Source organism: Camelus dromedarius, chromosome 10 (genome assembly GCF_036321535.1).
Source record: "Camelus dromedarius isolate mCamDro1 chromosome 10, mCamDro1.pat, whole genome shotgun sequence".
NCBI classification, from domain to species: Eukaryota; Metazoa; Chordata; class Mammalia; order Artiodactyla; family Camelidae; genus Camelus; species Camelus dromedarius.
The window spans coordinates 50,933,364-50,946,406 of NC_087445.1; the positions used below are offsets into that span (position 1 = coordinate 50,933,364).

The window sequence follows — 13,043 nt, forward strand, 5'->3', positions numbered from 1 at the left end:
AAAAGGGGAATCAAGTGTGAAGACTCTGAGGTGAGAGAATGTTTGGCATATTCAGGGAGGAGTAAGGAGATCAGTGTGGCTGGTGTGAGTGTAGGAGATGAGGTCAGAGAGATCAGCTGAGTCTGATGACAGAAGGCATTGCAGGATGTGGTAACTTAAAGTTGGCTAGAAAGCCTTTGGAAGGTTCTGAGCAGATGATGACCTGTTATGATTTAAAAGATCACCTTGACTATTATGAAAAGGATAGATTCTAAGGGAGCAAGGATGGAAGCAAGAATACCAGTTAGATGGCTAATATAATAATCAGGATACTGTGGGTTTACTTTTTAGAAAAATACAGATACACACATGTACGGACAATTTTGTGTAGAACATCAAGGGCCTAGTGTGTTAGGTTTTTACCTATTCTCTTTGTAGTCCTATTAAATGATTCTGAACTCAAAATCTTGACAGAGGAGTAAGGAACTACCCTGACATCAACCTTAACATTGAAGTACTTTTTGAAAAATTACACACACGCAGACTTCACACATACAAAAAATGTAGAAAATAATGAAAATAACATAACACTTACGTACTCATCATCCAACTTTGTCAAATCTTAACATCTTGCCACAGTTTTTTTTTTTTTGAAGAAAACTTTAGAAATACACTGAAGTTCCTTGTGTACCCTTCCTTGATTCCATTTACCTTGTTCCTATCTTCATCCAAAGGAAATCTTTCCCCCTATTTTAAGTATTTATCATGTTTGTGCATGTAACTATATATAAATAACATATGATATTTTTCATAGTTTTCTTTCTGCTTCTTTCCAAACAACTTTCTTGAGGTGTAACTGACATATAGCAAAGTATACGATTTGATAAGTTTTGACACATACCATGAGACCATCACCACAATGAAGATAATTTGAAACCATCACCACAGTCAAGATAATAAATATATCCATTGGCCCAAAAAGTTTCCTCATACCCCTTTGGCACCCTCCTTCTGGCTCTCCCTCTACATCCTCCCACATACACATACTCCACCCTACCACCCCCATTTCCCAAGCAACCACTGACCTGCTTTCTGTCACTATACATTAGTTTGGATTTTCTAGAATTTTATGTAAGTAAAATCATACAATATATATTTCTTTTTTGTCTGGTTTCTTTTGCTCTGCGTAAATATTTTGAGATTCATTCATGTTATAATGTGTATCAGCATTTATTTGCTTTTTATTGTTGATATTCTGTTGTATGGTTATATCACAGTTTGTTTATCCATTTATCTGTTGATGGACATTTGAGTTATTTCCAGTTTTCAGCTATTACAAATAAGGCTGTTATGAACATTTGAATACACCAGTTTGTATGTACAAAGAATTTCATTTCTCTTGAATAAATACTTTTGAATGGAATGGCTGAATCATATTCTTTACCTTTTTAGGACCTGCCAAGCAATTTTCCAAAATAATTGCACCGTTTTATAATCCCACCAGTTTCTTCAAATCCTTGCCAACACTTGACACAGCTAGTCTTTTTAATTTTACCCATTCTAATAGATCTGTAGTGGTATCTCGTCATTTTAACTTTCATTTGATTAATGATGTTTCTGTTTTATATTGAATTAATTCAGTATTTTTTTAAATTCCATTTTACCTTCTTTCTTGTCTTGCTGTAGCTGTAACTCTTATTTTAGTGGTTATTTTAGCACTTATAGTATACAACTTATTATAATTTATCTTCAATTGAGATTAATTATTTCACATATGTTTAAGAAATTTACAACATACTTCTTTTTCTCCCCTCCCAGTTTTTGTGCTATTATCATATATTTTACTTATATATATATGTATGTTATATACTTCATAATGTTTAAACAGTTACCTTTTTCAAGTGATTTAGATATTAAGGGGAAAAAATCTTAACAATTTCCCTCTATCATTTCCATTTTGGGTGTGCTTGATGCCTTTGTGTAAGCTCATATTTCTATCTGGTATAATTTTCCTTTTGCCTGAAAGACTTCCTTTACCATTTCTTAGAGTGCAGTTCTGCTGGTGATGAGTTCTTTTTGTCTTTTGTGTATCTGAAAAGCTTTCCTTTGGCCTTTGTTTTTAAAAGGAATTTTGCTGTATTTAGAATTCTACATTGGTTTTTTCTTTCAGTACTTTAAAGGTGTTTTTGCTGTCTTTTCACTTGCACTGTTTCCAATGAGAAATCTGTTTTATTCTCATCTTTATTCCTCCTTACTATATATGTCTCTTTTCTCTGGGTACTTTTACAGTTTTCTCTTTGCCTCTGGTTTTAAGCACTTTATGATGGGCCTTGGTGGAGTCTTCTGCATGTTTCTTGTGCTTCAAATTTGTTGAGCTTCTTGGGTCTCTTGGTTTATAATTTGCATCAAATTTGGAATTTGGGGGGCCGTTTTTTTTTCAAATATTTTTCTGCCCACTCCCATCTCTCTTCTCCTTCAGGGACTCTAATTACATGTATTCTATGCTACTTGAAGTTATCTTGCAGCCCACTGATGCTTTTTAAAATTTTTTTGGGTTCTGTTTTCTCTGTGTTTCATTTTGTGTAGTTTCTATTTCTATGCCTTTATGTTCACTAGTCTTAGCAACATAGTGTCTAATCTGCTGTTACTCCATTCAGTGTATTTTTCATCTCACATATTGTAGTTTTCAACTCTAGAATTTTAATATGGGTCTTTTTGAAAAATATCTTCCCTGTCTCTACTTAACTTTTTGAACATATGGAATACAATTATAATGACTGTTTTAGTATTCTTCTCTACCAATTCTAATATCTATGTCAATTCTGGGTCAGTTTCAGTCAATTGATTATTCTCTTCATTATTGGCCATATTTTCCTGTTTCTTTGTATGTCTGGTGGTCTTTGCTTGGGTGACCTTTGCATGGTTAGGTGGTAGGTATTTTTATGTTCCTATAAATCGTCTTGAGCTTTGTTCTGTAATATAGTTAAGTTACTTGAAAACAGCTTGATTCTTTTGGGTCTCACTTTTATGATTTATTAAGCTTGACTGGAGCAATGCTTGGTCTAGGGCTATAATTTCTACATTACTGAAGTAAAAACCTTTCTGAGTGCTCTACCCAATGCCCTGTGAACTAAGATTTTTTCCAGTTTAGCTGGTGGGAACAGACACTGTTTCCAGCTTTGAATGAGTGCTGGGCACTATTTCTTCTAATTTTCTTGGATGATTTTTTTTTTTCTCCAGCTTTAGGTAGTTTCCTCACATACATGTTGTGGTCAGTTCCCTGCCAGATACTTGAGGGTTGAATGGTTATCTTTAGCATTCTCTTTCTCTATGGCTCTCTCCTCTCCAGTACTGTGTTCTGCAAACTCTGCAGAAGCAGAAGTCCATTATTATATTTTGAAACTGTGAGTAGTATAGGTTTAACAGTTTTCTTCTCTGGGATAAGAAAACATTAGCATTAAGAAAGATTTTGTGATCAAATTTTGAAACTAAATGAAAAAGCTGAAATTGTTACTATTGTAATAATTCACTGCAGAACATTAACGTGGCTTTTATAGAAACTTGGTCAGCCTACTCTCCATAGCAGTGGTGACACAGAGCTTGTTGAGTCACAGATTTCTGGGACTCACCTGAAAGATTCTGATTCAGTAGATTTCAGGCCACATTTGGAAAGATACTGCTGTACAGAAAGTCTGTTCTGGTTCCATAGGTAGCATAAATACAAATAAAGAAAAATCAGACATGAACTTTGTTGAAGTAAAATATGACTTTCATGATTTTACTAGAAGAAATAATAAAATACTTGAGCTATCTACTTTTTAATTTTTTTAAAGAAAAATTTAAAGGGAGAAGCAATAGAAAAGAGGGAATGAAGAGAAGAGAGAAGTGAAGATAATAGAAGTTAGGAGAAAAAAGATTAGACAGAAGCAAGGCCAGGCAGGTAGAGAATGGAAGAGGAGTTAGGAGAGTAGATTCCAAAATGAAGGTAATTAGAAGGTAAATGGTTTTAGGTTGTTATGACTTTAGAGGAATTTAAACTTAAATTTTCCCTTGAAATATTAATGAGCTGATAAATCAGGATTTAAGATTTTTTTTTTTAAATAGATATAGTACCTATGCCTCTACTCTAGTTGTCATAGGTACTGTAGAACCTCAGGGAGGAAATTAAATCTGAGACACCATCATTTATAAGACATACCATTATTTTGTGTACCTCTAAGAGACAAAAATGCTGCCAGTTAAATAATGCTTTTTAAAAACCATCTATTTTAAGACATTCCAATTTCAGAGATGTTAAAATGTTGGAAAGATGTTGTGTCCTAAAATTGATGAAATACAGTATTTAGAAAAGCTTCTACCTTTCTACTCCACCTCTGTCTTTTCCCAATCTCTTCTTAGTATTTATACTAGCATATTTAGTATGTTCTGTTTTTTCAATATTATCCTTCAGGGTTGGCTCAGGTCTCACCTACTTCATGAGGCCTGTCTAGATCCTTACAGTAAGATGTTTCAGGTCTCCTTTGTGCATGTTTCTTATTCCGCTTTCGATTTTGACTATTTCTCCTTAATAGAGAATCAAAAGCAGAATAGTAGTTAAGTAGTCCTGCTTTCTCTGTGTCATCTGTTAACATTATACCATCTGCCCTGAGCAGTAGGCCTAAATCTTCTTTCTTGTTCTTCTTGCTCTACGTATATTTTTTAAATCCTTTTTATTGTTCTTAACATTTTTCCCCAGCCTCCGCTCATTCTGGGCTTTTACTTTACTTACATGGTTCTCCTTGTTTCACATCACTGTTTTGTATTCATCCTCGTTCACACGCCTTTCTTTCCATTCCTTTTTTAAAAAAAAAAACAAGTCTCTGAACTTACAGCAGACCTTACACATCATATTAGATTTTTAAGAAGGAAGTTTTCTTTCTTATCAGATTAACTTTTTTTATAGTGTCAGAATTTTTACTTTTTTAGAAACTCTGTTTTGAAAAGGATCTTCCTAACAATACAGTCCCTGCTATGGCATCATACAAGTATTGTGTCTAAACTCAGCTCGCATCCCTGAAGTGTCACTATCTCCAGTATTCCTTTTTGTAACTGTTATGAACTCCAAGATTGCTTTCTCGTGGGTTTCATTTCCTCTTTACTGTTTTGTGCTCATATGTCAGAATAAATTCCAGAAAGTAGTTCCTTTCATTAGTTGTTCCAACTAATGAAAGATGAAATATTTCATACGGTAGTGACTTATGTTTTGCTTTCCTCTGGAAGAGTTCTAGCTGGTTTCTTGACAGTTGGAGATCTCTGTTGTCGTTGGACCACTGCTTTGCCACTTTGTGGAGAGTATACTATTCTTTTCTAAAAATATTATTAAAACTTTTTACTGTGAAATGTAACATACATGGTGTAAAATGCATTAAGCATAAATATACACCTAAACAAATTATACCATGAACATTCATGGAACCACTACACAGATCAAGAAATAGACAATTACCAGCATCCTAGAAGTTCCTCATAGCTTCTTCCCACTTACAAACTCCTTCCCCCCAACAAAAGTAATCACTGTCTTGATTTATATGGTAACTACTACTTGTCTCTTCTGTTTGGTTTTACCGCCAGCATGTGTCATTAAGACTATAGTTTATTTAGTCTGGTTTTGAACATTATATAAATTGAATTAAATAGAAGATAGCTTTTGTATTTGGCTTGAGATTTACCTATGCTGTTTCCTGTAGCATTCGTTCATTCATTTTCATTGTTGTATATATTCCATTGTATGAGTTTACTGTAGTGTGTCCATTCTATTGTTGATGTATGTTTGGGGTGTCTTGGTTTCTGTTACAGTTGCGATTAACATTCTTGAATGTCTTTACTGGTACACATGTGCATGCACTTCTGTTGAGTATATTCCTAGGACAGGAATTGCTGGTTCATTGGGCATCTTTATTTTCAACTTTAGTAGATAATGCCAAACTATCTTCCAAAATAATTGTATTAGCTTTACACTCCTTCCAGCAGTAAATACAGGTTCCTGTGGGTGCCACATCTTCACCAATATTTAGTGAAGTCAGACTTTAATTTTAGCTGTTCTGACGGGTGACTAATTATCATTTAATTTACATTTACCTGATTATTAGTGAGATTGAGTACCTCTGTGAAAAGTGCCATTTAGAGTATCTGCCCATATTTCTACAGCTTGTTTGTCTTTTTCTTATGCTCTTGTGATCTTAGGTCTTTATTCTGCTGATGACCCCTTTATCAGTGTTTGTGTTGCAGTTATCTTCTAACACTCGTGGTTAACCTCTTCACTATCTTAGTTGTATCCCTTGATGACTGGCAGTTCATTTAATGTAATACAGTTGAGGTTATCAGTCTTTCATGGTTGACGCTTTTATGCAACATTTAAAAGGTCTTTTGTACCCCAACATTATGCAGATACTCTTCTGTTATTTCATTTTTCATGTTTAGGTCTACCATTCATCTGGTTGATTATTGTGTATGGTGTGAGATGATGTATATAGTTGTTTTTTGTTTTGTTTTTCCATCTGGATACCCAAATAATCAAACACCATGTTTTGAAAAAAATCATCTTTCCTAGTACTGCCACTTTTGTCATAAATCCAGTACATACATGTTTGGGTTGTTTAGGGGCTGTTTCATTGGTGTATTTGTCTATTCTTTCACTGATACCACACTGTCTTAATTACTATGGCTTTATAATCAGTCAATATCTAATAGAAGTTCTATTATCTTTTTCTTCAAAAGTTAGTTTCAGTCCTTTATATGTATTTTCATATACATTTTAGAATCAGCTTGTCACATTCCACCAATATAAAACAAAGAACCTTTTTCAAATTTATTCTAATTTATTGAATCTAGATAATTGAATCTAGATGATTAAATCTGTAGATTCAGATTTTATTGAATTTATAGATATTGGATCTGTATATTAAATAGATTTATTAAATCTGTCTGTCAAAGTGACATCTTTGCACTACTGAGTCCTCCAATCCATGAACGTGTTCTATCAATTTATTATTTTTGTTACACTTATATATGATGCTAGATTTAAATTACTTACATTTTATGTAGAATTTTTGCATTTTGTTCATAAGTGTGTGAGACTGATCTGATTTTTTTTCTTTTGCCTACTCTCCTTGTTGAGTTTTGGTATCAAGATTTGCTATCATGAAATGAGTTAGAGAATGTTCTCTCCATCTCTTAAATAGTTAGTGTAATTTCCTTTAAATCTTTGAAAGAATTGGCCAGTGAAGCCCTCTGTGCTGGTTTTTGTTTTTTGTTTTTGATTTTATGTATGTGTATGGGAAGGCACAGGAGTTTGAAAATACACATTTAATTTCTTCAATAAGTATGACTATTCGGATATTTATTTATTGTCAGCTTTGGTAAGTTACAGTTTTCTAGGAATTTATCCATTTCATGTGACTTATCTAGTTTATTGGTAGAAATGTGTTTATAATATTCTCTTGTTATCTTTTTAATATCTGAAAGATCAGTAGTGATAACCCCTTTTTAAAAGTTTTGATTTTGGTTATTTTTACCTTCTCTATTTTTTAAAACTACTCTCAATGAGGCTTACCAATTTTATTAGTCTTCCAACACTGAAATCTTAATTTTTTTAACTGATTGTATGCTTGTTTTTTCTATTTCATGAAATTTATGTTGGCATCTTTATTATTTTCTCCTTTCTACTTTCTTTGTATTTATTCTTGGTGTTTGTTTTCTAAGTTCTTGAGATGACTGTTTATTAATTTTCAGCCTTCCTTCTTTTCTAGTAAATATACATTTAGAGCTATAAATTTCGACCTACTGCTTCATCTACCTATAAGTTTTAGTATGCATTATTTTTCTAATTCAGTTCAAAGGATTTTTAATTTCCAGTGTGATTTCGTCTTTGCTTTGTGGATTATTGTTAAGTGTTTTTCTTTGTTTCCAGACATACAGTGTTCCTAGGTATATTTTTATTAATGATTTTCAAGTTTAATTTTATTATGATCAGATTATATGGTCTGTGTGATGTCAATATGTTTTTAATTTGTTGAATCTTACTTTAAGACTCAGTATATTATCATTTTTTGTAAATGGTCTCTTCGGGTTTTTTTAATGTGTATATTCTCAAATTGTTTTACACAGTTCCTAGCACAAGTTTGTGTTAATATTATTGTTTTCTCTACACCTTACTTGCATCCTTTTGTCCATTTGTTCTATTCAGTTACTGAAAGAGGTGTTAAAGTCTTTTATTACGACTGTGGATTTGTTTATTTCTCTTTGTGTCAGTTTTTGCATTATATATAGTGGCTATATTATTAGGTATACCCAACTGTAGAATTGCATATTTCTGGTGAAGATATTATAAAGTGATTTTCTTTATTTTTAGTAATGTAGCTTTAAGGTCTATTTTTTATGATATTAGTATTGCTGCAGTAGGTTTTCTTTGAGGGTTAAATTTACATGGTTTATCTTTTTTATCCTTTTACTCTAAACCATCTGTATTTGTGGCTTAGATCTGTTTCTTGAATTTTGTATTTTTTCCACTGTGAAGATCTTTATCTTCTAACAGAAACTTTTGTTCTCTTTATATTTAATGTCACTGTTGATTTGTTTAGGTTTAAATTCTCCACTGTATTATGTGTTTTTCTTTGTTCCTTTTGATCTCTGTTTTCACTTTCTTTGGGACTGATCTTGTATTCTTTTTTAATCCAATTGTTCCTCTGTTAGTTTTGGAATTACATAGTCTTATACTAGACATTACAACATATATCCATAAAAAATAGATTACACAGGTACCTTGAAATATTTTAGTGCTATGTGTGACCTCCAAGTTAAATGCTATTTTTATATATTTTAATTTTATATATAAGTTTTAAACCCACAAGACATTATTATTACTGTTTTTGTATAGTTACTGGTCTTCTAGATATACCCCCATTTTTACCATTTTTAATGCTTCTCATTTCTTTCTGATCTTCAATTTTATATTGGATTAATTATTGTTCTTTCTGAGAGATACCATTTAGTATTCCTTTTACTCTGTATTTACTGGTGACAAATTCCCTCAGTTTTCTAGTTGTTTGAATGTCTTTATCTTACCTTTGGTCTTGAAGGATATTTTTTGCTGGATATAGAATTTTAGGTTGACATGCTTTGAATATATTATTCTTTATATTCTTCACATACTGGCTTTAGAGAGATCTGCAGTCATTGTTGAACACTTAAAATGTGGCTAATTTGAATTGAGATGTGCTGTGAATGTAAAGTATGTGCCAGATTTCTAAGACTGACTACAAATGAAAGCATGTAAAATATTTCATTAATAATTTTTATACTGATTACATGTTAGAATAATACTTTGGATGCATTGGGTTAAATAAAATATATTATTAAAACTAATTCACCTATTTCTTTTTACTTTTTTAATGTGGCTATCAGAAGATTTACAATTATGTCGTATATGGCTCACACTTGTGGCTTGTATTGTATTTTTGTTGGATAGTGTAGCTACATGGTAAAGCAGTTGAGACACGTGCTCTGTAGCCTGGATTTGATTTCTGGCTCTACTTTTTACTAGAAGTGTAATCCTGGGCAGTTTTCTTAATTTACTTTAATTTCTTATCTGTAAAAGGAGAATAATATCTATTTCAAAAATAAATTGTGAAAGTAAAACAAGATGAAGAGAGTAAAGCACTTAGCACAATGTACAACTTCAGTAGTGATAAAGATTTAGCCATTATTTGTGTTTTTGTTAGTATAGTATAGTGTGAGATTTTATAGTTCAAAGGGTATTTTCTTTCTCTCCCTTAGCACTTTTCTCTTCACCTATAGTAATAGAGTTCTTGAAGCCGGACTATAATTTGGGGACTTAACATATGTACAAATTTATAAGAGGATGAATATGTCACAGGCAAATACTCATTGGCTGCAGAGACTTCTTAATGCTTCTCCAAGATAATGTTGGGTAAAATATCTCTGTGAACTATGTAGCAAGTGTATAACCAAGCATTACAACTAAGACAAGAATCACACAGCCAAGAGATGATGGTATGTTGGAAGCGATATTGTTCCAGGACTTGAGAACTGGGCCGTAGTCCTGATTCTGCCACTGCCTTCAGCTGGAGTTAAATTTCTTTATTGTAAAATCGTGAGATTGAATTGAGTGATCACATAGGCCCCCTAGGGTTCTATGATTTTTTTTTTATGTATTAATGCTCACGTATCATATATTTTTAATCTACAGCCCAGTTAGCCTTAGGTTTCCCAGCTCACACTGGAAGGATAAGAGTGGACATAGGGTTAAAGGAGGAGGCACAACTTTTTGATTCACACCCAAAATCTTACAAGATGCTTCAGGTTGTACTAAACTATTTTTTTCAGAATTGGCTTTAATTTAGTAGAATAAAATAGATATTTTAGGTTGTATTAAGGTACCATATAGACAGGAATTATGGTTATAGTTTACTGTTGGACTTGTAAGAATAGCTGGGTTTTAACTCCAGCTTTGCTGCTAGATAATTAAGTAAATCCTGAGCAAGTTTTGTTTGTTTTGATTTCTCTAAATGTAATAATGTGGGATGTAATAATATGGAATATTACACCTTACACAGAGTAGGCACTTGAAAAATTAAAGAAATCAATACTTTTTGCTCTACTATATAGGATTTACATTAGTGTTTGTGAAGATACACTAGAGGAAAATAATTTAAAATATTATATGAATAGAGATCTATAATTTTAAAATAAGCATCCATACAAAGATCTTTATTACTAATTTTGTTTAAACTGTCAAAGAATTCAGGTTTTCATGTTCTTCAAAGTATAGACCATTGAAAAAGGTGAAAAGCTCCCCAGTTTATTTTATGAAGCTAGCCCGACCTTAAACCTGTTAGAGGTTAAACCTCATTAAGATAGTATTGATACACACACAGTTCATGTATGCGCACACACATACTCACACAGATGTGTATACATACCTATGCTGAAATTCCAAATAAAATGTTAGCAAATTGAATCCAATAGTGTATTAAAAAATTACATATATTGACCAGAAAGGGTTTATCTCAGAAGTATAAAGATGGCTGTATAGTATGAAACTTGCCCATAATTTCTTGTATCAGTACATCAGAGAAAAATTTATGATTATGCCAGTAGATGACTTTTCAAAGAGGAGAAAATCATGTAATAAAAATCCAGCAACTTCACTCAGAAATGTGAAGTAGAACAACAATGAGATAATACGTAGTACTGGCACTATGTAGGGAAATGGGCACTCAGACTTTAGTGGTAGTGTGAATTGTTCAGCCTTTTGGGGGAAAACTGATAATAGCTATTGAAACAAAAATGTGCATTATCCTTTGAGTACTCTCCATTTTGGGAATCATTCCTATGAAATATCATATAATAGTACATACCAGAATACTAATATGTACTGTTACAGTATATTAAGATTTATAGTCAAGTACATTTGTTTCATGGTTTGTAATAACTAAAAACTGGAAACAACATGAATGCTGATCACTGGAAGAGTGATGGAATAAATTATATTACATCAATACTATGGAATATGGTGCAATTGTTGACTCAGAGGGATATCCATGATGATATTGTAAAGTTGGGATGTGGAATGATAAATTATAGATTATTGGGCATAATGTAACTCATTTTTTTTTTTTAAAAAGAAGGGCTGTATATGCTAATGATTGTATGAGCAATGAGAAACTTGTGGAAGGACTGGGTTAAGAGAGATGGTGGGATTGATGGAGTGGGGAAATCATTAAGTTTTCTTGATATGTTTCTTCAGTGTTTGATTTATAATAAAAAGCATTTCTACCTTTGTAATCATCATATAATGAAGGAAAGAATGCTAAATAAATTCAAAGTATGAGGGATGTGAGTTCTGAAGAAGCTGGATTTGGTTAGGGATATTAAAAAAATAGAAAAGTACTATGCATACTATCTGTTGTAGAGAACAGTTGTAATCATTTCCATTCAAGGCTATTATCACAAATCACCCCTGAAAGTAAAGATACTTTATACCAAGAGATGGTGGCTTTACTGATTTTTTTTTTCTTTTATAGCAACTCCGCTCCAATATTCGAGAAATGGAGAAGCTCTGCTTGAAGGTTCGAAAGGATGACCTGGGACTTCTGAAGAGAATGATAGATCCTGTTAAAGAAGAAGCATCAGCAGCAACAGCAGAATTTCTCCAACTCCATCTGGAATCTGTAGAAGAACTTAAGAAACAATTTAATGATGAAGAAACTTTATTACAGCCTTCTTTGACCAGATCCATGACTGTTGGTGGTAACTTACTAAGTCTTATTCTTGATCATAATATAGTAATGCAGTTAATTAAAGTTCATCTCCTTGTATTCATATTGCAAATTATATATAAATCTCCAGGGATCACCTCCTATTTCAGTGTGCTGAATTCTTGGATCCTGAGTGTACCTGGAAATGCATATCCTACAAGTTTTAGAGGGTAAAAAAAGTTGAGGCTATGCTGTATAGTGTGGAACTTTAAGGCTTCAAGTACCTATTGTGCATATTTTAAAAAATAAATTTTAAAATATTTCCTAAGAAGAATGTCATCCTTGTCTGCATAGTACTCCTCCCTCATCTCCAGGTGCAGGGGTAGCCTAGGCCAGCATGCTTCTTTCTTAGGCATTTTGATTTTCAGAGGGGTGTTAGATCTATCTCCCAGAAGAATATGCATTAGGGATCATGCCATCAACTTTTATCAAGTTACACTGTAAGAAACAGACCCGTGAAACTTGTCATTATATCTCTTCTAAGGACATAATTAATAATTGTTGACTATATTATATAATGTCTTTATGAAAAACCCAGAAAAAAATTCTTGGTTTACTGCATAATAGTACTTCATAGCAGTTGACTTTTTTTTTTTTTTTTTTTAATCTTACGGGTATTGAATGGCATAACTGATAAGGTTTCTCTACTTGAATTGTCTATTAGAATGCTTAAATCCAAATTTTTTAACTTCCAAAAGCCAAGATTTTGAACTCTCCTGGCTTTATTTTATAATTGCTGCCCCTGTT

The 13,043-nt window shown here is 32.5% G+C and overlaps 1 protein-coding gene across 8 annotated transcripts in view; it reads left to right on the forward strand.

The window, feature by feature from the left end:
• The window catches only part of STX17 (syntaxin 17), an 81,078-nt gene that overhangs the window by 22,195 nt on the left and 45,840 nt on the right, over positions 1 to 13,043 (forward strand). For all 8 annotated transcript variants that reach the window (XR_010382760.1, XR_004136301.2, XR_010382757.1 and 5 more), the window contains exon 4: positions 12,063 to 12,288. Coding sequence is in view for 1 of the 8 variants with exons in the window: in XM_031450108.2 (XP_031305968.1) it covers positions 12,063 to 12,288 (226 nt within the window). In the remaining 7 variants the exon portion in view is untranslated. The remainder of the gene's footprint in view (positions 1 to 12,062; positions 12,289 to 13,043) is intronic.